The 25,436-nt window shown below is 41.5% G+C and overlaps 1 protein-coding gene and 1 pseudogene across 1 annotated transcript; both read left to right on the top strand.

The window, feature by feature from the left end:
* The window catches only part of LOC141921626 (uncharacterized), a 43,119-nt pseudogene extending 39,551 nt beyond the window's left edge, over positions 1–3,568 (top strand).
* On the top strand, positions 2,561–22,692 carry LOC141921625 (coiled-coil domain-containing protein 162-like). The gene is made up of 13 exons (XM_074820551.1): positions 2,561–2,584; positions 3,419–3,581; positions 6,140–6,278; positions 10,639–10,792; positions 12,419–12,616; positions 13,574–13,803; positions 15,583–15,721; positions 16,152–16,269; positions 17,343–17,452; positions 18,231–18,380; positions 18,551–18,604; positions 21,135–21,302; positions 22,195–22,692. The coding sequence occupies exons 1-13, from the start codon at positions 2,561–2,563 to the stop codon at positions 22,462–22,464; spliced, it is 1,917 nt and encodes a 638-aa protein (XP_074676652.1). The 3' UTR covers positions 22,465–22,692.
* The last annotated feature ends 2,744 nt before the right edge of the window (positions 22,693–25,436 follow it).

Below are 25,436 nucleotides of genomic sequence, written 5' to 3'. Positions count from 1 at the left end.
CACTTTATCAGTTATTACCAGTTAATGTTTCGTTTTCTGTTGTTTAACTGAAGCTAAGAAGCACCTTGTAGACAGCAACTGTCAATTAGTTACGATGAAAGCAGAAATTTAGCTTCCATCTTGCCCGCATTTAGGGGGTTATAGCAGGACATTAATTCAATTGCTTTCTTATCTTCTGAACTAATCTGGTTGCCTGCTTTTATGGCTGCCAGGCATTTGGGGGGTGAGCAGGTCCAGCCTTCCCTGTCCTTCCCTCCCTCCCTCTGAGAAGGACCTGCAGCTGGGTGGAAGAAACAGTGTATGTGGTGGACGGGGGGAAGGTGGCTAGTTACAGTAGAGGAAATATAGGAAGGAAAAAGGTGGGGAGTGAGAGGGGAAAAAAGAGAAAAAATAACGTAGAATAAAGAAGAAAGGAAGAAAGGAAAGAAGAGACTCTGGGGAAGGAGCAGAAGAAATGAGAATGGGAATAGTTATAATGAAAACCTTTCTGCAAATATATATGTATGTATTTCCATAAGCCTAAAATTCATTAACAGCAAAGGGAAATGTTTGAGAATAGCACACCTAACTTTAGATGCCTGTATCTGACTAGGCTCCCCTGATAATGAGTAGGTGCTTCAAAGGGATGACTTGCTTCAGACTCCTGCTTTTGAATGAGATGTGTTGTGTCCTGGAAGTGCCTCTTTCTCTCTCCAGGGACTCAGATGAGGTGCTCGTATTGTCAACATCTGCATCTGGTCGGGTGAACCCCCTCTCCTTCCTGATTTTGCTATCTTCATATAGACTCCAGCTGCAGTGGCATGAAGGGAAGGCTGTGGATACGTACTGTGTCCACCCTTGCTGACTTACCTAAGCCTTAGCAGTATTGCTTAGAAAAAAGCAGAAGCACTGAGTGCAGCAGAAATACTATCTTACAGAAGACAGTAAAAGAGTCCCACAGCAACTACCATCTTAAATGTAAATGTTAGAAGCAGAAAGAAAGAGGAAAATATAGGGCTGTGGTTTTTGTGCAGTGGTGCCATCCTGCTCTTCCCTTCCCTGCCTTTTTCATTGTTGCCAGATTTGGCATATGAAACTAGGTCATAGCTCTTAGCCATACATGTTTGAAAAGTATTAGTAACGCTGTGAGCATGACATAGCATCTCTGGGATGTTTTGGGGTTTTTTTTACATAATGTAGAAAATCTGTTTTATTTGGGATTAAACTGTGTTTTAGCTGTTTCTTGGGAAATGGCACTGCAAATCGTCCATGTGTTGCCAGGGTAGGCAGCACCTGGACTTATTTGGATGCAGTGGACTGCCCTCATTTTCTCTCTGATGAAGTTAGGTGCTACCTCATAGCAAGGTGACATAGTGTTTGGACTCCCATGCAAACATGGCTACGGAGAAGCCACCCTTAACATCCTGTTAAGGTGAGGTGGGGAGGTACAGCATCTGCGATGGGCTGCCCACAATCCTTGTCTGTTGAAGTCTGTAAAGACGAAGCTCATCTGCATGGTCTGTGTGCTTCTGCCTTTGGAGGAAACCCTGGTCACCCTGGTTGCTCTCTTTCTGCTGGTATCGTTTATGGGCTGTGATGTAAAGCAGAGGAAATGGAGAGTGTGAATACTAATCTCACCCTGAAAAGCATGACTGGTTTCCTTAGGTACAATTTGTGCTTATCATTCTTGTGCAAAAGTTAGTGGGGCACAGCTGGTTAAACAAACCCTGCCCAAATATAATTTCCGTGCTTACAACATGGAGTATTTAACCTTTCATTACTCCATCCCACCCAAACCAGAGGTCTATTTTTTGCTTTCAGCCTTGCTTTTTTTTTTCAGACAAAAGGAAAAGAAAGATTAAAAACCCTGCAAAACTTCAGAAAGAGCTGAACTCAATCTCCAAGCTGGATTTATACCTCTTATTTCAGAATGTACTAGCTGCATATTGTGCTTCATCTTCATGTATGTGAAGACAAGAAATGGCACATTGTATATAAAACCAGGAAAATACATTATTCATGTAATAAATGTTGTATTTTCATATCTTCTGGCAAAAAAGTGGGCTGCCTACTAGTAATTGCATAGCATATTTTAAACTAACGATACAGATTTTTAATGTCTGCCTGCTGCTTTGCCCTGCCTGTCTCCTGTTCTAGCCAGCAAAAGCATGTTCCTGGGGGAAGAGACCCTGAATGCCCTCAGCACAGCAGCTCACATTCTTGCTTTATAAGTCAGATGCTTTAAGAAAGTTTCTTTCAAATTTCTCTCAAATTCAGCAGGTTTTGGAGGTCAAACCTTTACCTTGTATACTACACATCAAAGCTAAATCATGTTATGTCTAAAGTACACTTGCTGCAAACCTTAGAGGCAAATCCTACGTTCAAGGAACAGTTTTATCAAACTTAAGAAAAATGTCTTTCTGGGAATCAACAGGCAGAAAGAAACCTCAAAATGCTAAACACCTCTTACTTCTTGCAATAACTCAGGTCCTTCCATCCTTGACCACGCTCTTTGCTGTCTCCAGATGGACGCACCTTCCTTAACTTGTGGTTCATCCCTCACCCTACCAAAGCACTGATCATGTTCAAAACACTTCCAGAGAAGGTCAGTATTTGCTAAAGCTAAAAGAGATTTTGTTCTAGGCACTAAGCCATGCACATCTTTTCACATGCATTACAATTTAGCTTGTCACTGGAGATGGGAAAATAACCATCAGTAGTTTTAATCTGGATGCAGCTAGCATGTGCCACTGATGAAGGGTGTTGATGAAGAGTGCTTCCCAGGAAGGAGATAGCTTCAGTCCTCTTGGTTTAGAGATAGAAACAAAAATAAAAGGAAAGGAAGGATCCTTTAGTTTAAAGATCAAAAGTAATTGAACCAAAACCCAGCCTTGCTGTGTTGCCTTTTCCTATTTGTGAACGTATCCCCCATCCCACCAGTTTATCAAGTATTGTCCCTGTGTCTGTGTATGCAGAAGCGGAAGGCTAGGACCTTTATGTCCTCTGACTTATTTCTGCTGAAATAAGGAGGAGGGGGGACAGGAAGGAGGAGGTACCTGGGCTGGCCCTGGCAGTGTGGGGAGCTGGAGACAGTGCAGTGCCATGGGGAAGGACTGCGAGGGGAAGGCTGCTTGGACATCTCTCTCTGGATAGATGTAAACACTGAAAAAAGTGGCTGTAAGAGACACTGAGGAAAGCAGTTTCTAAACCAGAAGCTATGACACCAGATGGGATGGTGATAGCTGGGAGTGATATCCTGAGCCTGAACGAAATCCAGTGTTTGACCTTGCTCTGGGAGCCCTGGTGCCATCCCAGGGAGGTCTTGTTTGCTGTCCAGGAGTCGTTATGGCCCAGGACACAAAAATCTTTGCTACTTCACCATGTTTGCTTTGGGAGGATCATCTGAATGGTTTTATTTGTGCACGTGTCTTGTTTGCAGGCTGCTCTCAGAGCTCTCCACCTAAGCCTAGAAATTGTTGGTGCATTTCACGACGTGGTTTCATATCTCCTGGCTTTTGCCCAATTAGGAAATTCTCCAAACTGCTTTTGTGCCTTAAACCCAGAGCCTCTGACCCCACACTGGGGAGAGACTGACAGGATTGGTAAGTAACAAGTACTGTGTGCTTAAGGTAGATGGTTCCAGGTGCAAAAGAGTATGAAATGCTGATGGTGAGAAAGGGACAAAAGGAGCATGAAGATGAGATTGATATCAACTGAAGAATAAAGTCAAGATGAAATTCAACCCTTTCTTTTTTCTTTTTCCTGCTCCATTTTACTGATGGAAGACTGTCGTGTTTTAGGAGTGTGTCCCCAGCCTTACAGATCTGTCGCAATCTCACAGAAAAGCAACCTACCTACTGGGTTTGGGAGGTCTGCTCCAGCAGGGAACAGACAACATGGTCCCAAAATTGCTCCTCTGCCTCTAGGAAGTGTCGGTTAAGCCATCTGATCAGCCCATGATGCTTTTATCTTTACCAGAAGATTAAAAAAGGCAGGCTTGGGTTCCTCTAGTAAATTTGTCACTTGATTCTCTTTCCAAAGGGTGAAACAGCTGATGTTTGTGTTGTCCTGCATGAACATGTATTTTTGCAGGAATAGTACCAGTTTCCCTAATAGCTTTGACCTGTTGTTCAAGTTAAAATGTACTGCAGGAGCGGGATTTACCTACCTTTCTTTTAGTGGTTATCACTGAGATATGTAATTGCAGGTATCTAACCACCAGTTAGGTACCTCTGCTGTCACTGGACACCTTTGCTGGGCACTGTTACGAAGACACCTTCAGAGGAGTTGCTCGTCCCAGGCTAAAATATGTTCAAAGTGAGTGGGATGAAACTCTCTTTGGAAGTGCTTAAGATTGCAGGAGCCCAGTTAAATTTGATACCTGATAATTAGGCAACTAAAGTCACATAAGATAATCCTGTCCCAAGTGCTGAGGTGCTCTTGGCATTTGGCTTTTCAGCCACCGGATTATTCCCACCGTATGGTGAGAAGTTTCAAAACATGGCACGTTATGCATACCTCCTCCTCTGTAGGGGTGCGTGCTGCATGGCTGGGCTGTTTTCATGCCACCTAGAAATGCCCATGTTTATATATCTGTACATTTGGTACTGCTCAGACACAACTCAGGAGTAAAAACTTTACCTGCACAGCCTCTCTTCTGTCCCGGCATCTTTTAAAAAATGAAAATTTGATTATGGCAATTGGATAAAAATATTAAATTTATTCAAAAATTGGGAAGAATATATAAAAGACTAACTTTGTCTTTTAACGTCTCCAGATTTTACCCCTTATGTATTTTTCTTTTTATGCAAGTAAGATTTTTATTATCAGTTCTGAATTTATTTTCTTGAAATTTCATTTTGGAAGGGAAGAAACAACTCAGTGAATCATAAATACTTGTTACAGCTTTTATTTTAATACTGTGCTTGTGAATGTTTGATTTTGAAGTGGGTATATTTTCTCTAACAAAAAGCACTGCCTGTTCTGTGGTGTGCGCTCATTGTACCATCAAGTGCGTATTAGTAACTTCATTTGTATATGACTGAGAAAGCTCATGTAAATTAGCGTGTTTAATGAGCTTGGAAACAATCAAAAAGACTGAGCTCAGTGATCAGTGAGAAACCACATAACCAGATGTAGAAGGAATATTATGTGCAATGTATTTTAATTTCAGACATATCTAATGTGTGCCTAGCTACCACACTCTTAAAACAGAAAACACAGGCAATGATGGAGTCCTCAGTACTCTGCTGTCTCTATAACACATTTTGTCCAGACAATTTAACTCCATTACTCATGACCAAGAGATCTTTTTTGTTGCTGCTGATGAGGAGGAATAATTTCCCTCTCCCACAAATCAGACCATTTAACTTCCTTAAACGATGGCAGCCCCTGCAGCCTGACAGAGAGAACATTGGGTTTCTGTAACAGGTGCTTCCAAGTTAAATCACTTCAGTGGTGGCTGTGTCTGGGGAGGCAGTCAAGCCCTGTGCACACTTTTCCTACAAACACCAAGTAAGAGCAGGTGCTCTTGTAAGGCTAATGACTTATAGAGACCCATTGCTTTGAGAAGTTTTTTGCTAGGCTTAAAGGGAATAAAAAAGCTTTAGAGCCTCAGCAGAAAAATATTCATTAGCTTGCAGAACTGAGCCCCAATAGTATTTTATTAAAAACACTTGGAAAAGTTGTCCCTATCATTCCTTATCAGGTAGTAACTAGTCTGTGTCTTTGGAGTAAGTAAAATGCCATCTCAGGACCTGATTCTGCTCCTGTCTGACAAATCTAATCTCGATATGATAATCAGTAAGATATACCACTGTCCTTGTTGGTTGACATTTTATAATAATTGAATTTTTAATGGCAAAGACTAATAAAAGAATCATTCTTTTGAGATGCTAGTAACTTCTAATTCCTATGCCTTTTCCTCCCTGACCTTACTACATCCTCATAATTCTCCACCTGCCACAATCTCTTTTCTTAAAGCCTGGTTTTGTAGTGTTGAGGGGGATGTAAACACATTCTTCTTCTGCCTCCCAGGGGAGGGATGAAAAATGAAGAAAGTCCTGAAGTACAAAACTCCTGGAGGGAAAATGCATTTACAGTTTTTACATACATTTTCTGACACCTTACCTGATAAATTTACTGTTCTCTGGGACTCCAGGGACTGAACTTCAAGACATACAGAAAATGATCAACAGCCTTCAGAATCCACAGGATCCCACTGAAGTAGCCCAGCTGCTAGCCATTCACAGAGAAGTGATCTTTCTACAGTTTGATGCAGCAATCAGGCATCGACTACGGTAGGAATCACAGCCTGTTAGAGATGGGATGGGCACCTTTTTTATAAAGTGCCTTTTTTTTTGTTCACAAAGAAAAAAATGTAGGAAAGATGAATTTAAATTTTCTCTATGGTGTCTGCTCCCAGATCATGAAATGTGCCCCTTAAGTGTAGAAATTTTCCTTTCACTAAAAGTGTCAAGTTTCCTTTAACTAAAAGTGGTGAGAGTCCTTACGTGCTTCATTGAGGGATCTCAACACACCATGTCTGAGTACAGCTGTGCTTTTATCTAAGCATTATATCACCTTTATGTTGTGATTCATAGTTTACTAAATCAGGGAGGTTGGTAGCTGCTACAGAGGTACATTTATGAGTTAATCTTTTTGTTTTGCTGCAGGATCTATATTCAATTTTATATTTTCCTCTACCAAATAATGTTGAATAAGCAAGAACAGGACTTACCTGCTTATACTGAGATCTAGGTTTACCCTCCTGTAAAATGTTGTAATTTACCCCATCACAGAAAACCAACTAAGATATATTTTTTAGGTATCTCTAAAAAGTAACAGTCTTCCTCCACTCTCCTCCCATATGTTGTCTGTCCGTAATGGTCACAGAGTGGTTTGAATGTACTCAACAAAATAACCTTGGCAGAACCAAAACAAGGGCAGGACATGAGAAAGTAAAGGAAGTTTCCACTCTTCTCCCCTCTGTAGATGCCACGTGGTAGCATGATGCAAGACTAGATTTGTAGTTGTAGCCTCCATGGGGCAGGCAGACCATGCAGTCCACCAGAAGAGAAACTCCTGGACTTGCTTTTGAGTAACATGCAGGACCAAGTTCAAAATGCTGCAATTAAAGAGCTGTCTCCAAGAGCAGCCATGATGTGCTTGTATAAAACGTCCTTGAAGGAATAGTGAAAGCCAAATAAATATCACCATAGCTGAGCGCAGCTTCAGTATGGGAAACTACATAAAAATGAGAATACTTGCTGAAAAAAACCTAGAAGGATTAGCTAGGGGAGTTAAATCCTTGCAGATGGCATAGAGACTCTTTGGGGACATACTGAAGGCACTCAAGAAATACCACATGTGAAGAAAGACTTATGAAAGGATAAGAGGATTCTGGCATGGCTAAACAGCAGGATTAAACAGATTATTAAAGCAAGAAGGCATCCAGCTAAACTTTCATTCAAATGAAGAAAATAGAAAGGACTATAAACTGTGACAGGATAAATATAAAAGGATTCAAGACAGCCCAGCCCAGTTTTGAGGAACAATTTTGCTGAAGGCATCAAATCTTGTTTCAAATATACCAGGAGTGGGAAACCTGCCAAAGAGTCTGAAGGGCCAGTAGGTGATCAGGAGTGTTCAGTGAAGATAAGTCAATAGCACACATTTTAAAAAGTGATTTGTTTGATTCTGCATGCCTTGTGGAAGAGCTTGAGATTCCCACACCAAAACCTTTCTTTATGGAAGACGCATCAGAGGAGCTGCTGCAAGTGGAAGTGTTGCCAGGGAAAGTTATGGGACAAGCAGACTGAAATGAAGATGAACAGGTTGCCAAGACCAGACAATATTCAAGAGTTCTGAAACACCTCAAATATTTTTTTAAAAAAGAAGCCAAATTACTAGCTATGGTGTGTAGCTTCTTGCTTAACACTGCCTTGATACCTGAAGACTGGAAGTGGCTGATGTGTTACCAGTTTTTAAAAACGATTGCAAGGGTGATCTGGGTAATCACAGGATGATAAAACCGGATGTCATTAGTGTTCAAATTAGCAGAAACTGTAATGAAGTGGATGCATGGAACTCAACACTGTTTTTGGAAAGTGTAGTCACACCTTACAAACATATTGGGGTTCTCTGAAGGTGTTAACAAACATGAATAAAGGGTTGATACAGTTTGCCTGGATTCCCTGAAAGCTTTAATAGTCTCAACAGAGGCTTTTAAGGAGTCTAAGCAGCCACTGGTTATATGAGGAGATGGTCACATTTGTAAATAATGTGTTGAGATTTAGGAAGGGGAAGGCTGTAAATGGGCAACTTTTGCAGTGGATAAGGGAAGTTACCAGTGGCTTCCCACAGGAGTTTGAGCTTTCTCCTGTGCTGTTCAGGTGCTCATAGATGACATTGAAAAGGGACTGAAGCTGAGGTGGTACTGTGTGTATGTGATACTGTGACACCCAGGATACCAAGGTCAAGGGCTGCCTGGAGAAGGACATTACAAAACAAGAGTGACTACAAAATAAAACAACAGATGGAGTTCAGTATGTCAGTAAAATGAGGCACCTGGGGAAAAATACAATCCCAGTGTATAAAATGACAGCCTCTGACTTGACTATTACCATGCAGTAATGAAATCTCAGAATTATGACAGATAAGTCTGTCAAAATTTCAGCTCAGTAGTGATCAAAAAAAAAAAAAAAAGAAAAGGAAATTGATTCCCTTTAGGAAAGCAAAAATAAGAACATCACTACACCACTGGATAAATCTGTGTTGATGAGCCTATGCAGTTCTGGTCCGCATCTGAGGAAGGACAGAGAATTCTGAAAGGTTCCCAGAGGAGCCACATGGATGATGAAAGGTTGCTGGGTGGAACAAGTAGTACAGTTGGGTGACAGCTCTGTAAAACTGTCAGTCAAATGCAGGGGATAAACAAGCAGTGTCTGCTCACAGTCTCTTCCAGCATAAGGTGCATCCTGGGTGAACAGCAGGTAGCCATCTCTGAACAAAAGAAAAGGTGGTTCTTGCGCATGGCTTGTAATTAGGCTGTGGGATTTCTTGCTGTGGGAGGCAGCAGGTGGTAAAAGTTCATAGGACTCAGGGAAACTGCACAGGCCCGTGAAAGACAAATCTGCCGAGGGTTATTAAACATTTAGCAATCACCTGTGGCTGAGGAAATGCCTGAGCTACAAATTCTTGGAGGCCATGAGAATATCGGTGGGAAGTATCAGCATATGCTTGCTCTGGAGATTTTTGTTATCTTCTCATGAATCTACTTTTGATCACTGTGGGAGACAGAACTCTGAGCTGGATGAACTTTTGCTCTGACCTGGTATGACCACTCTTGTGCTATCCAGCAGAGCTATGACTGGATGTATTTGTAGACTAAAGATTTTTCTGGACACTCACAAGAAGATAAAACTATCTTGTGCTTTTATTTCTATTTTTTCTTGATTAAAATACTGTAGGGGAAATCGGTGCAGAAACATTTTCCTCGGATAAGGCATTATGTGTTAACAGGAAGTAATGCAGTATATCAGATGCTTCATCTTTCTTGTTCCTTATTGCCAGTGCAATTAGTTTCCGTTTTCTCCACACCATGGTTTACAGTATGACAGTAAATCACTTTTAATCTCTTATAACTTTCCTGCCAGGTTTGATCCCAGAAGCTGTTATTTTTCCCTGTAATTCTTTTGTTAGTTCTGCAACTGATACAAACTCCATGTCATTTTTAAAAGTGCTTGTGTATGTTTGACAAAACCAAAAGAATGAGATCTTTAGAGTTGCCATTCAAAGGAGCATGTGCAGCTACAGAAGGAGTTGCAGTCTAGGTTGTTTCTTATATTGCAAGAACTGATTCAACAGGGGCTCTTTTTTTTAAAAGCATGGGAATGAAGTACAGGAGAATTGAGGGTGACAAAGAGGCTGCAATGAAATGACAAAGTCATGTCTAAGCTAGATTGGGTAATATATTTACATTATGCATAGAGTGTAGTAAAAAGTAGCTTTATGTGTGTGATTGCACAGCACAATGCAATCCAAGCAGGAGGAGCCAGCTGGGTTCCAGAAGTGCTATACAACTGTGCTGGAAGAGGACTCTGCTGGTTTAGCAGCTGCTGCTGCTCAGCTGGGCTCTGGTGTGTCTGCGTGAACCAGCATTTGCTGTGTGAGACCAGGTGCCCTTGCTAGGTGAGACCAGGTCTCATGAAAATCAGTGGGGAGTGTTGTTGCTAAACCTAGCTCTGGACTCTAAGTATCCTATAATTTAGGTTCCAAAGCTTCAAAAGCACTTTTGAAAACTTTGAAAAGCTTTAGTGACCCTCCCACGTTGTATAGGAAATTATCCTAGTATCAGGAATAGGAGACAGTAGAGCTCCTGAATTATTTTGCAGCCTGTTAGCTACCTGAGCATCCCTCTCTGTTAGCATGGACATATATTTTGCTGTAAGTGGCCCCAGTCAGGGCACTTTCACACATGCATCTACATCATTAACATTTGTGTCTCTTTGTTTTAATCTTCGTATGTGCCACTATCCCTGTCAGTCACTACCATGTTGGGTTATAATGAGGTGCAGGTAATTTTGTTATAGACCATTTGGAGAATTTTGAAGTCATCTTACCTCTTTTTTTAATACAAACATTTTGTTTCCTTTACAGAGAGACATTTTTGTCCTCGGGGAATGTTTCAGCCTACCAGAGTGTTACAGACAGGATATACCATGCGTTGCCTCCATTGAGTAACTCTGTGATTCAGAGTGCATTTGCTTCACAGCTAAGGCTCCCACAGCTTCTAGATCCTCAAAGCTGCAGGGTGAGTGAAGTATGCCCTCAGAGGCACTCTTCTTCTGTTTGCACTGAGCTCCTTGGAGAACAAACTCCTCTGCGCTTCTTGCTGGTGTGCTTACTCCTTCCCTACCATCGTGCAAAGAACCTAACTGCTAATAGCTAATTAAAAAAATTCCCATGCTCACAGCTTATTAACTTGATTCACCAGTAGGAGTTCTAGAAAACACTCTACAGAAGTGAATAATAAAAATTTGAGATGAAATGTAATCACACTGATGTCACCAAAATGGAATTATTCTGCATGACAGATGATGGTGATTCTACTAAATTTCAATTTTGTGTAATTACCCTTCTGAGCTGTCTCATCACCTAGCAGCAGTTTTGATTGCCCAACGTGTCTGTCATGGTTGTGTGCAAGATATTTAGGTCTAGTGGTTTTCTTAGCTATAGCATCACACAGAGTTACATAATGCCAAATTGCATACCTGTGTGCTCAAGAGACACCTTGAATGACACCGGCAAAAAAAGCTGGTGTGACGTTAAGGAAAGTAAAGATAAGTCTTGCTGGTGATATTAGCATGCTCCAAAGTAATAGGTAGTTTTAAATAATCATTCTAACTTCATGTTTCCTCATTTTAATGCCATCCTGCTAATTACCCAATATCAGATACTATTATTTCACCTTTAATAATGCCTTTCACAAACAGTGAGTTGGAGGCATACAATTTTCTGCCACCCCTGCCTCAATTTAGGTGACAATAACACATAGGACCTCCTTAGCATAACTGAGAAACAGGATTTGTACTGGCATGCAAAATCTGGACATCTTTGATGAATAACATGTCCTGCTGCCTCTGAGACAGGATCAGCAATAAACGATTGACAGTAAGGATATGGGAGCTATTCTGTGAAGGCAGAAGTAGCGCAGGATCTTGGTAAGAAATGTATTCTGGAATGAATCTTATTGCTTCTTTCCCAATGAGTGATAATAGATGCTTCTCTTTTCTAATACATGGCGTACTTTCAAAGTCAGAGCAGTGTGTATCACATCAAATAGCAGCTTGGCCTCTGAGTTGCCTTGTCCTGAGCAGATTAGATGGGACTCTCATAACTAATTGAATGTTGTTCTTATTTATGAACAGTCATCTCTATTCTTTTAGACACTCATGCATTTCCCTTGGAGGACATTCCTAATGGATGGAGGATTGTTTCCAGTCACTATCAACAACACAGTTAATATAAATTACAACATGCAGGTACAGTGAGACAGCAGCCTTGTGCTTACGTCCAAAGACATAAAGACGAGATGAATCTATGATGCAGGAGGGAAAGAAACTAATACCATCTCATTTCCTGTCTTTGTTTTTTAAACAAAAGTGAACAAAAAATGTCTCCCCCTTTTCTGTCCAAAAGCCTATTTTACCATTTACTTCACATTTGATCTTTCTTCAAGCAGAGTAGAGCATTTTTATTGATAATGAACCTATACTTACCATTTTCCTAGTGTGCTAGAACTAGAGAATCAAATAATTTTTATGCACAGGCATATGTATTTTAGGACCATGGTGCTAAAAGCTTGAAATCCATTTGTGTTTCTAACACAAAACCCCCTGTTCTGACAGTTATCTGAGATTTGCTATTACTGATTAAGCTCTGCGCAGCAGACCTTCAGAGACTTTCCCTTCCTCTCCAGCTGTGCCTGTGCAGCCTGAGTGATGCAGACCGAAGAGTTGCTCATGAGGAGTTGGTGGCAATGCTGTTTCTAATGGAGGATATATTGCAGAACAGCTACGGCTGTGCTATGGAAGATCACGCTGACTGTCAAGCCTCGTTAGCTAAAAGCAAGCAGGTACCTCTGACAACGCAGTTTGTTTGGGACTGTGCAGCTTCTATGTAGGACTCCCATTAGTTTTTGCAACCAAATCTCTGTGAACGTAAGCAACCTAGACCTGAGGTATGCCATAATAACCTCATCTACTTCTGGCCATCTGGTAAGAAGAGAACAATGTTGTCTCCTATAAATCCTGAGTGCTCTCGAGAGAAGCCCTATGATAGATGCCCCTTGAGGACCCATTGGTATTGCCAGACTTCTGGAGAAAATGTCCTGACTTTTCCCCACACCCCACTGAAGGTCTAGCTCTTTCTTTACCAAGGGCTACCCAGTGCAAAGAGGAAAGGAACAGCCTGGCCACTGTCTAAAACCAAACCTGGTCAAGGAGAGACAAGGTACTTCCTGGCTGTACTTCCCCTAGTATTTGCATTGTGGACGTGTATGCGAGAAGTGGTTGCTGAGGGCACCTAAAGTCTGCCAGAAACTACACAAAGATTTGGTTCAAGGAATGGGGAAAGAGTCAAACTGTTTGTGATGGAAAACAGATACACTGATCAATTTGTAAGGTAAAATGACAAATTTAGTGATTTTAAGGTCTGCTTTCTGCAAGATCTGACCTATGAGTTTGATTTCTGTAACTACTTTTAGTACAGACCAAGTAGGGAGTGATGCTGTTGAAGCAATTCACTTGAGGAAAGCAGCAATAAAACAAAGGATTTAACTTTTGTGCAATTTTATCCCCACCTCTGCTGTATGTGAGTACTCATCGCAATCAAAAAGTAGCCCATTTTTCTTCCTGTGCTGTGCTCTGAAGTACATGGTTGTAAGGCCTCACTGAAAGTTCTGATTGCACAATAGCCTGTCTCACGTTGCTTCCCACTGTATATTTCATGAGATGCTATTAAGCAAAGAAAATCATGTGAAAACCTTGTCATAGCTTTTTGAAGCAAAACATTTCCCTGTGACTTCCAGTAGAGTTTGGCAGAAACAGTTGACTCAAGTGCTAACTGGTTGCAGAACAGCAAAAAGACATGCAAACTTCTGCTGAGGCATCATGATCCAGTCATATCACTGAACTTGCTGAGATCTTTTCTGATACTATGGAAGCAACTAGAAATATTAAAGGCAGAATGGGGCCGGCTCAAGCTGAGGACTGAGGATATCAATACAGTTACTCTCTACAAAGAGTTTTGTGAGCAATATGGGTAAGTTACCTTGGATGCAAGAATATTCCAGAGTAACTGAAAAGATGAAAGATGAGAAAAGCCCCTGCCTTCTCCATCTATTTTCCTTCTGTCCCCTTGCCTTTTTTTTTTTTTTTCTTCTACCTTTCTGTGGTTTTGCTTATAATTAGCCTAGTACTTTCGTTTTTCTCTAAAGGCTTGAGAGCTACCTTTTGCTTCTTTGTTTCAGTATGGCTGTTTTTTTCCCCTCTTTCAAAGTCTATTCAGACTTTTGCTGCTGATGTTTTCCAAGTACATTCTTCTCAGTCGTGTGACCCACCTCTGTATTTCAGGCTCCATAAACAATGTTAAATACAATACTTGAATAAATGGAAATTTTGGAAGCCTGTTAGATGAATTGTAGGAGAATTCTTCCTAACCCTCCTACTTGGCTCATCTTTGAGCAGTCAAGAATAGAAAATTGGAAAATTTCCATTGGAGAGGCCCTTCTGAATGTAGAAAATGGAACATCGCTTTTTAAAAAGCCTTGTCCCCGAAACCCACAAGAAAGGAAGTGAAAGAGCAAGATGACGTACTAAGGGTGAAATCCGTGCATGAAGGCACTGGAAAACACTGTTGTCATGCAACGGAGCACGGAGGAAGCAATGCTCAGCGGGCCTGTCCCTACAAGGGACATTTAGATTGACAGGTCTGGATCAGTCACAGAAAATTCGTGTGTGTGTAAAGAGATGGTATCAGATTTGCTCCATTCTGTATCTCAGTGTTACCTCCCATGCAGTATCACCAGATCAGAGGGGGCACAGTCCAGTGCTGGGGGCCCATGGTCTTTGCCTCTAATTTATAAACTCTGCTGAGGGAGCAGCTCCAGGGCAGAGCAGGACTGGGTTGCAGGAGGGCTGGGAGTCAGGGGCACAAGTTCTCCATGCAGAGCGAGCAATGGCTTGTGCTTCCACCATGGGGCTGGGCAGCTGCAGGAGAACCCCGACCTCAGCATCTCCCAGTCCCTCCACACCCAGAGCTTTCTTGTGGTGATGCCTGAGATCGGGTTAGCGGTTATTGCCTCCTGGGAGGGGAGGTGAGCTCCCTGTCCATGGCTTTGATTGCACTGGCCTTTGAGCAGCAGGAGATTCTGTAGTGGCACCTGCAACAGCTCTTCTGTAGCAGGCAATCTGCCAAATGTACTGTACCCAAAAATCCCACTGTGTTTCTCTCCTCCCCATCCCCACTCATGCCTTCCACAGATAAGAGCTCCCTACTTCGAGTTCTGTGCTAACCTTTGTGTCATGCCATCAAGGGTTTAAAAGGCAGCATGAGTAAAACAATAAAATATAATGAGGTATATATGCCTTGCTAATGGCTCCTCTGCTTCTAAGAGCAAAGTGCTTGGCACTTAACACTCAGAAGCACTTAGCAAACCCATGATCAGATGTGAAGGAGAGCAGCGGGAGGAGGAAAGATTTGCTTGGTCTATTTGAACAAAGTTGACAGACAAGTTCTTAGCCCCCTGCTTTATCTGGTTGATCCCTTGTTCCTTCCCCTCCGTTTTAGGTTTGTATTATTATAAACTTGGAGAAATTACGGAACTATGTAATAAGGCAGGACCAGTGGAAAAGAGACTGTCCTGCCCCACTTGTAGGTCAAGTGGGGCTAATGCAGTGAGCTGAGATTTAATCATATTCCGCATGGGTTAAGAACAGGGGTAGAGGAAGAAAAAGGAAAGTTAAGGTCCAAGGTCAGTAAATGCAAACACAGTGATTTTGAGAGAGAATGTGTGAAATACCCATGTCTTGGTGGTTCTAGTGCAGATATCCTGTACCCAGCCATGAAAGCCATAGTCAGGCAAATGGGCACAAAGGAGGAGTTTGGAGAGCCCGTTACAAGCACTCAACATATACTTGCCCCCAGAGGAGCATCAGAAATCAAAATGAAAGCGTACCAGGTAAGGGGAGGATGATTAGTGGTGCATTACAGAGGACCATGCAGTGTTGTATTTGTCCACAATTTCTGATAAGTGCGCCAGAGTCCTGCAGGGGCCCATGGAGGTCGTCATGGGGGGAAGTTTGGCAGATGTGGGTGACCCCGAAGGCTCTGCAATGGCACCTCTGCTATGTGGAGCCAGGTGTGGGTCCTGGGACAGCCCAAAGCAGCAGGGGAACCTGCCTCTATCCAGAGTATTTGTGGCACAGCACTCGGCATGCAGTCACCCCAAAATATTAACCTTGATACTGTATCTGAAACTACTGAATTTTAGAAAATAATGGAAAGAGGAGAATTGCTTTGCTTTATTCTGCTAGTTTTTGATAGTTGGCAAGTTGCTTTATAAGCAGTACAGAGATTTAGTACAAACTAAGTATTAAACCTGATTCTAGCTCCAAAAGCTTCTGGAAAGCCTAGAAATCCACATGATCCATGATGTGCAGAAGATTAACCAGGAGATTACTCTAGTGACATCTGAGAGAGCCAGACAAGAAAGCAGTCTCCCCACTGGTAAGAAGAATTAAAATAACTGTCCTGGGAAATACGGGAGCCCCAGTCTTCAGTGGCAAAAGGAGCCTTGGTGCATAAAGGCAGCAAAGTCCTACGTGCAAAAAGGAGAGCATATTTACTCTCAGCTCCCCACTTCCCCTTGAGCCTGTTTGGAGCCCAGGGACCAGCTGAACCATGAGGAAGATATCACTGATGAAAAATGGCTTACTCTCAGGAAATTTTCTTCTGTTTTGGAGAGCCCAATTGTGAGAAATTCCAGAAATACATCTAGCAGGAAGCCATGAAGAATTGTGTACTGAGATACCATACACCTTTCTACATGGACCTGTTTATTGTGTCTGTTCAACAGATTCAGATTCCCTAAATATAAGAATTCACTTTTTCTTTATAAAGTGAATGTCTAGCCATAATCATTGCAAAGACAATTGTGCAAACAAGGCTGAACACTAATTATTCTGGAGTTTGCAGGCAGCCTGAAATAGACTGATAGGAAATTACTTCTGTACTCCTCTGTGGTGGAGTGTTAATATTTTAGGCCTAGCAGTGCAATTTAAATGTCAGACTTTTTAATATGTTAGGTGTTTATTCGGTGCAGTTACTGCATGGTGGTATTCACAGGCCCAAATAGTAAAACAAAGAAAAAGTGGAAATAAAAGGGAAGAAAAAAGTGCCCTACTGCCACTGGTTGTTTGCAGGCAGCAATAATTAGTGCACAGAACTGTTAAATTTCACACAAAAGCCATGTTCTTTACTCAATACTTACAGAAAACTCCAATATACGATTGCGGGCCAGGGCGTTATTGCCAGAACTGGTCTGTAATGAAATTGCATTTTGGCTTTGGTACCAGAATGAATTTGATATTGCTGCTCAACACAGGCTTTGCAATCTGTTTGCAATGACATTTACTTTTTGTTGTAAACATTTTAGGAAAGCTGAGAAACCCTAAGCTATAAAGCATACCCAGTGTCAAATCCCAGGGATTACTGAAGGATCAATAGTCTGTGACAGTGATACCCACTGATGTGTGGTTTTACTCTGTTGGGTTTTTTTTTTCCTCCTTCTGTTCGTACAGAGCTCTGGAAACACAGGGTAATGCAAGAAAATTTCTCTGTTGTACGACCACAGATAGTTGAAACATTTGCTCAAAGGCTGATGGAAAACTACCAAGAATCAGATACAGAGGTACATATTCTGCATTTCTATCTAAGCAACAGCTAAATCATGTTTACAGCTTTATTTATTAGAGCTCTTGTCAATCAGTGACCTAAAAGGGAAACACATTTCTTAAGCTTATGAGTTTATATTCAGATTGTGTTGGTTTGTAATAGTAGCGTTGGCAGCAAACTTGCATATTGCCCTACTGCCTTCTGACAGGTTTATTTCAGCTCTCAGGACTCTAATAATGTGAAGATGAGTTAGGGCTGGAGGTTTATATGCAACCGCAATGCAGGATTGCAGGACTTTATTCATGGATTCAGTAGTGGGAACTCTTTTTCCTGAGTCATTTCTAAATCAGGGGTCCAGCATGATGTTAGGAAGCAGTGTTAGGGTTATTTTCAGTGAAATTTAAAGAAAATATTTACAAAAATATGACTACTTCTGGATAAAAACATGATTTTTTGAGAGAAGGTATATTGAGTCCCAACTGCAATCCAGGCAGTGTCTGAGCTGGTGATTTAATTTCTCTACTGAAAATTCTCTTTTAGCTTCAGATGGAAAAAAAAAATATAGTTGCAGCTAGAACCAGTCAAAAAACTGACAAATGTGTTTTCCACTAGTTCAGTGAAATTGTAGATTGGACAAAAGCATTAACATTGAATAATTTTATGTTTGCTTCATTTTGATATTGCAGAAGCATTTTATTTACAATAAGGTGACGATGTTTCATTTTGATGTATGCCATATAGAGCAACTCTTGTGACTCAGGCCACCTGCAAGGTTTCTTATTTTGTTTTCCTAGGTCACTTTGAAAAAAAGCCATTTACACCAGTGTCTCACCATACTGGGCTGTGACATTATGGCCAGAGAGCGCAGCAACTTTAACACCTACTCCATGTTTTATGAAAATATTCTCCAGCAGCAGCGTCATTTACTTTACCAAAAAGAACAAGTATGCTCAGAGAATTGATTTTACTCTTCAATAACAGGGGAAGATGGTTTCTCTGGGTGGGAGGCAGTTGCTAAGTGAAAAATAAAGTCAAGCTGTCAGTCTGGGAAGTTGTTGGAGTGGAGTTGGACTACACAAGCATAGTCACTGTATCTCTTTCTGCTTTGCTTCAGGAGCTGCATGCAGTGGAAGAAGGTGGCAACCAAGGCGATATGGCTCTGACGCAGGTTGGTGATGGTGGTCTGCTGATCGGGTAGTGCTTAGTGGTCTCATTTGGGACAGAGTCCCACTGTGCAGACACATGGTGACAGTCTTTGACAAGAAAGGTAGCGGGGCTCTGGGGCTGCTGTTTCTGCACTCAATGCCAGAAGTCATGCCAGAAGGACTTGTAAAACAAAGATAACCTGAAGGCAAAGGTAGTAGCCTGCTGTTCTGTGGTTCGTGTTCCCAAGGGTCAATGTACTGGTAACCTTCTAATTTTAACTTCTACTGACAGGTCGCTTCCTTCACAAGGCATTTTCCCTGAGCAATTCAATCCTGTGCATTGACTGAGATAGAAAATAGAAGTGGGTCAGACACCCAGGCCGTACTGCAGCGTAGGTACCAGGCATGCTACATCACAGCTGCATAACCAGCTCCTCTTAAGTTCTGAGTACTTCACTATGCAGCTTCAGCTGTGTTTTTTAGGATAGCTTCTACGTGTAGGTGGAATTTTTTAAAGAAGTATATCCAGCCAATAAATCACAAATGCTATCTTGTGGAATCATGTGATAGCCATGTAATCTGTTAGCTGACTTGGAGGCTTGATTCCATCAACACAAACCCCACTGCTAGAGGTATGTCAGCTTCTACAGAAACCTACACTAGGGAGAAGACTGCTTGGATTTCAGGGATGTTTGCACAGCAGTGTTAGAACTGGATTTCATTCCTGAGCTCCTTTTCTCATCTGCCCTCATCACTGACTACAAGATTTTGGTTCTTCTCTGGGCTTCTTATCAGTTTTTTTGCCCCACTTTCTCATGTTTTTTCCATTTTTTGTCCCCTGTATCCTTTTCTGTACAGTGTCTTGTCAGCAACCGCCCTTCTTCCCTAATTTCACTGTCCTGTCCATGTGTTTGGGAAGGCTGAAATGAGAGAGAAAATGAGAAACGTGTGACGTTTCAGCTGGGTGGAAAGATGGAGGAGGAGTAGGACTTTGCTGGAGTAGAGTCCCTACCTCCACTTTGCTAGCCCAAATCCCTGCCTCATCTGTGTTGTACTTAAAGGAAGTGACCCAGGGTGGCCAGCTGCCTACTGTCTCTGAGCTCTGCTTCAACCTCAGAAGAGACTTCCTACTCCCAGTTCCACTTTTTGCTAGCCTAAAGCAATTAACAGAGGCTATTGCAAGTCTGAAGAGCAAGCTGAGTTGGTCAGTGGAGGTGTTAGAAACCATGAGAAAGGTTCAGGCATGATCAGCCAAAATGGGATGGCAGATAGTTTAAAAACTAAAAAGTCTCTAAGGAACATACATGAACCACATGGGTTGCTTTTTTTCTCCAACAAAGTCATAGGATTTGACCAACTTTTTGCTGATTTTACAAAAGAGACATCCAAAACAGAGCAAAACTAGTGCTGCTCTGAATAAAGATCACCAGAATTTTTCAGCAGGGCTAAAATACATGTATTTTCCCCCAACATTCATTTTCAGAAGTCTCTCAGTAATGTTTGCTGTAAGACAAAAAAATTGACACAGAAAATCTCAGCGAGAATCCAGTGATTAGCATTTGCTACTTAGATCTGGCATGTGGAGGTGCCAGGCAACCTTGAAAGCAGACTGTGCTGTTGGCTGTGCCTGCAGACTGCAGTTGTGCCTATTTCTTATCTGAATAACGTAATATGCTAAGAATGATTTTTAGCTTTCCTCCATTGTGTTCATCTGGTTGCAAATGCTGTTCAGTGGTATGAAAATGACAAAACATTTATACCTAGCAATGACCTACCTATGTGAAATTTAAATGCTATATTCTAAATCTTCTTAAGTTCTATCATGTACCTTCCTATTTGTGCTAACCTGCCTGCCCTTTCTGAGGGTATGTTAATTGTCAAATATCAACAAATGGAACACATAATTGTTTTTATCATATATTAAATGGTCTGTATGTACAAGCTTATCAGCAGACAGCATATTTGCTCCGATAAATGCATTACCTCACAGCTTACTGGATGAAGCCTGGGCACAATTCTTCTGACTTGCTCTCTGGAGGCAGGGGAGATTATGCTATGGGAGGCAAGGCTCACCAACATAGCAGAGCTATGCACAGGTTCTTCTCCCAAAATCAGATTCCCTAATCCTGCTCCCCAATCTTTCCACTCCTCTGTCCTCTGCACGCATTTCCTTCTGTCAGTTCTCATACCTATTAGTGAGGAGATCTTTCCTTCCTGATAATCAGGAATGGACGTTTTAAGGTTATGTATGAAACTTATGCTTTTTCCCCCTTCAAATACTGTTTGTGAACTGCCACAATTCTTCTTACTGTTTCCAGGGAAGAAATTATTCTAAAACCAATAGAGATGTACAGAATGTATTATTCCATACCATCAGTGGATTATTTTCATCAGGCCACTCAGTTAGGAAGATATTCTTGCTCTACTTAATTAGGTATCACTCAACATATTCAGAGCTCTGGATCGTTTACTCGTAGGCTATGGTGTTTGCTCTCCTAGGCTATGGTGTTTGCTCACCTTAGCTTTGCTCATTCATTTTCTCTGCTGTGATAGATTGTGGGACTGTGCCATGGGATGATTATGGAAATAACTGCTCTCAGAGCCCAGCTCGCTGACTTAGAGGAAGAAAATCTTGGTCTCAAAGAGAAGATTAGAAAAGAAGTACGGGTTGAATATGAATCATTAGTGCGGAACCTATTTGTGACTTGTGTCCATCTAAAAGTAGGTACAGAATAAGAGAGGGTACTCAATCGGTCTTTTTTGTGCTGCTGTATAATTTGCCAACAAGTATAGCACTCAAAGGAATAAATTGCTGCAGTGTGCCAGGTGGATGAATGGGTGAATCATTTATCTCCTGCTGCTAGAAGCATCTTGTAAAAATGTCTGGTAGAAAAATAGCGTACCTTTTCCAAGAGAGGAGGCGTATTCTCGATGGAACAGGTACCACATTAGAGAGAGTGATGGAAGCTCTTTTTAGTTACAGTGGAGGGAACTTTTTGGATATAATACTTCAGTTTGTAGTATTCTGCACTATTTTTCTTGGAAACTTTACGTCCACTGCGTAATTGTATTGCTCACTCTAACAATGCCTTTGTTTTCAAGCAGTCCACTGATTTCTCTGGGGTGACATATGTCATTACTTATGAAAATAAGATACCCCAATCTAGCCTGTAAAAACTGACCTGATTGTGACCGTGTGTATTATAGAGCAATCACCTGCACAAGATCCCCAGGGTTTTGATTGATGCTTCACAAGCCCATTAATGTGTGTGGCCAGGGAAGTAGTGACTTGAGGAATATTGTGATTTGTTTTGCAATCCTGAGGGTGAGTCCAGTTTTCACCAGAAAGCTTATTTTTCACCAAGGGGCTGCTACTTCCATTAAATACCTACATCCCAGGATTGCCAATAGGTTGCCTGCAAATGATACAATGAAATTCCACTTTTTGTAGAGCCTGAATGCAAGAAGACTATTGCTCTGTCTTCCTGATACATTGATTCCAGGAAAATAATTATGAAGAAAGACCATCTGGTTGTAGTTGAGAGACTTCAGAAATCTTCTGAACATTGCTTTCCCATATGTGCACACTTCATCTCTTCTGGGTTGTTTGTAGTTGCAGGGAAATTTGGATGTCTATCGCCTTAGCATCGAGCAACGAGTGTTTGAAATCATCAGTGAAGTGAGAAGAGAAGGCGTTGACAATATGATTGATCTGAAGAAAAAGTTTGGCTCCACTAAAAATAATGGTGACTTGAAAGAACATTTGTCTAAAGTAAGGAAATACATATATGTGTCAGTAAATGAACCCAAGGATAATATCCTGGTTAAGCTTGCTGAAGATGGCTTAAGTTACTGCATTCTATCTGGGACATCGGTAGGGTGAAGAGCATGGAGGTTGTCCATTTCTAGACTCTGTTAACGGCTACTGATTTGTCAGGCTCTCATGAATCAATCATTTTTGCCTGTGTTTTTATGCTCCAAGGGAAGAAAAATTTGGGCCAAACCCAGCACTTAGACCTTGAATAACTACATGTATTTGAACTGAATTTGGTTCTAAATTTAGGAACTCTTTCAGTCTGTTCTGAGTGAAACTAACACCATGCTTTCTACAGAGGTGACTATCAGAGGGTTGAACCTGGATCTGAAGTATAAATGTGAACTCACATTCACGTCAGCATTGTCATATGTAGTCATTTTGTCCCTCTTTTGGGTATGGGAAAGAGAATGTGATGTTTCAGTGACTCTGATAAATGTGTTGATGGGAGTTTCATCTTCTTCTTGTGCAAGCTGGTCACATAAAAGAATGGGGACAGAATCCTTTTTTCTGCTTGGGGTTACTTGGAATAAAAAAATATATTCAGCTTTATGTTTTGAAAAGGTGCCCCCAAAACTGATGTTCTGGGAGTTATAAACTAAAACTAAACTAAACTTCCAAATCAATTCCTTTTATAGTCAAACATATTCCTCCTCAGCAAGGTTCAGTTTGTACTGAAGTTATGGTAGTCAGTCTGTGAATACAAATGAGATCAAATGGATAACAGCTAAATACTTCTGTCTAAAGCAAATATGCTCACAGATCTCTCAAGCAGAGAAGCTTGTGAAGCAGGATATAACTGTAATGCCAACAGAGTGAGAAGGGCTTTCAACACCCCCAATGAACCTGGCGGGTAGGGACACCCAGAAGTAAATGAGGAACCAATGGAAATGGAAGAGGTCCATGTGTGAGAAGGCTGCAGGGAGTCTTCCACATCCCTACTTGGAAAGGACAGTGTGCAGAGACAGTGAACAAGGAGAGTGGGGAGCTCATGCGTAGTCAAAAGGCTGTGGTTTGAGCAGCATCGTGGGAACTTGGTGGGCTGGTGCACACCATGGTCACGGGTGGTTACAGGGTGTTTAAGAAGGCTCAGCAGGGAAGAAGAGGAGCGAGCACTGCACTCTGCATAAGGAGTTCATTCCCTGCACAAAGCTCGTGTATGAATGTGGAGACATACTACTGAAAGCCTATGAGTCAAGGTCAGAGGAGGAAGGAACACTAGTGATGATTAATGACTGTGGTGGGGAATCTGTTACAGACTGCCCGGTCAAGAGAATAAATTGGATGGGCCTGTCTATAGAGGGCTAAGAAAAAGTTGTTTTGTTTTGAGGCCTTGGTGTTCATGGATGTTTTATCCATCTGGAAATCTACTGGAAGGGAAACACAGCATTGTGAAAGCCTAGGCAGTTTCTAGACAGTATTAGCAATAATAGTCTAAAAGCAAATGCTAGAGGAGCCAATCACAGTAAATCCCTACTTCTGCTGCTCACAAACACGGAGAAACTGGTGGTGAGCATCATCTGAGGTTGCAGTGACTATGAAATGATTTCAGGATCAGGAGAAAGGTTGCAAAATTATGCTGCAGAGCTAGGACTTGGGACTTCAGGAGAGCAGACTGTGACTTTAGGGAATTGCTAAGCAGAATCCCTGGGAAACTGCCAAGAGGGGAAAAGTGCTGAGGAAAGCTGACTGATTTTTAAAGAAAACTTAAAGAGATTTCAATACCAACTACCCTGTTATGCATGGAGACCAGGGAGTTTAGCAGAACCTTGGCCTTGCTTGCCTTAGCAAGGAGCTTCTTAAAGGACTAAGATACAAAAAGAAAGATTGCAAGTAGTGGAAACACAGACAGGCAACAAAGGTAGAGTATCAGAGTTCAGACCCATAGTGATGAAGTTACGAAGGCCAAAGCCCAGCTGCAGATAAAACTAATACAGGACACAAAGGGTAAGAAGGTGAGTGGACACTGAATGGTAGAGCTTCTGTGTAGAGACACCTCTGACAGGAGGGCCAGGACCTCCAGTGGTCCTCTGTAACAGTTTTCAGGAGGAAGTCTGCTATTTTTGAACAAAGAAGAAGAACACCTGATAACTATACTTTTCATGAATCCACTAATTTTGTTCTTATTAAGGATACTGTAACTAGAGTGAACCAAGTTACTGAATATGGTATGAACCAGAATCCCCATTTGGCATAATAGTGTTTATCATCATTAACAGTGCTTCATTTCAGAGGGGTTTAGCTGCTTGCTGTTTTGGATTAAATTTCTTCCATTTTTTTCACAGTTTCTGGGCAATGTTCACATTTCCTGTTTCCCTGGAGACACAGTAATAGAAATTTATTGCCAAAGGCTGCACTGTTTCAAATTGCAAAGTTTGAGCATTTGAAAACTAAAATGAAATACAAATAGTTGCATGCTTTTACAGTTCTATTTACTCCCAAACCACACGTTTCTTCCTGGGGAAAGTAATGTTTGTGGGTCTACTCTTACTAACATCTTCTTTAGCAGGAACAGCTGCAGCTCTTGCGGGATGAAAGTATCAGGCTAAGCAAGCTGGTGTGTAAGCTAAAAGCTCTGAACTGTTGGAAGCAAACCACTCAGAAGGCACAGCTCTCTGCAAAGCTTAGAGATGCTGAGAAGGTGATATTTCCCTACCATTTAATCTGTTATTAGTGTCTAATTTTCTGCAAAACTATTGGTCAGATTGGGCAGGTTCACTGTTATTCAGTGAGCCTATAGGAGCTCATTGTAACTGCAGATTTTAGGTAAAAATTCTAAACTTTGCCCCCCTCTATATTATGGTTATAATGGCGCCATTCAAATGTGAAGAGCGTGAAACAAATCCCTGATGCTTGTTTGAAGCAAGAGTTTAGAAAGTACGAGTAACCTATAGTATTCCTAATTCTGCTCTTGAGTCAGAAGACTAATTATGACATTGTATCAAAATCACCTGTTTCACAACTGACCAAAACATATGAAAAAGAAGACAGGCAGACATGAAGTGAAAATGAACTAGATTGCCGGTTTGAGAGGTGGCTGA

Source organism: Strix aluco, chromosome 3 (assembly GCF_031877795.1).
Source record: "Strix aluco isolate bStrAlu1 chromosome 3, bStrAlu1.hap1, whole genome shotgun sequence".
In the NCBI taxonomy this organism is placed as follows: domain Eukaryota; kingdom Metazoa; phylum Chordata; class Aves; order Strigiformes; family Strigidae; genus Strix; species Strix aluco.
Note: the sequence above shows the minus strand (reverse complement) of the source record. Positions and strands in the feature narration are given on the sequence as shown.

Coding starts and splice junctions, on each gene's coding strand:
- LOC141921625 (XM_074820551.1), top strand. CDS start 2,561: ATGTTCAAAACACTTCCAGAGAAG. Junction 16,270..17,342: donor AGAAAGCAGTCTCCCCACTG/GTAAGAAGAATT, acceptor CTGTTCGTACAG/AGCTCTGGAAACACAGGGTA. Junction 21,303..22,194: donor TGACTTGTGTCCATCTAAAA/GTAGGTACAGAA, acceptor GGTTGTTTGTAG/TTGCAGGGAAATTTGGATGT.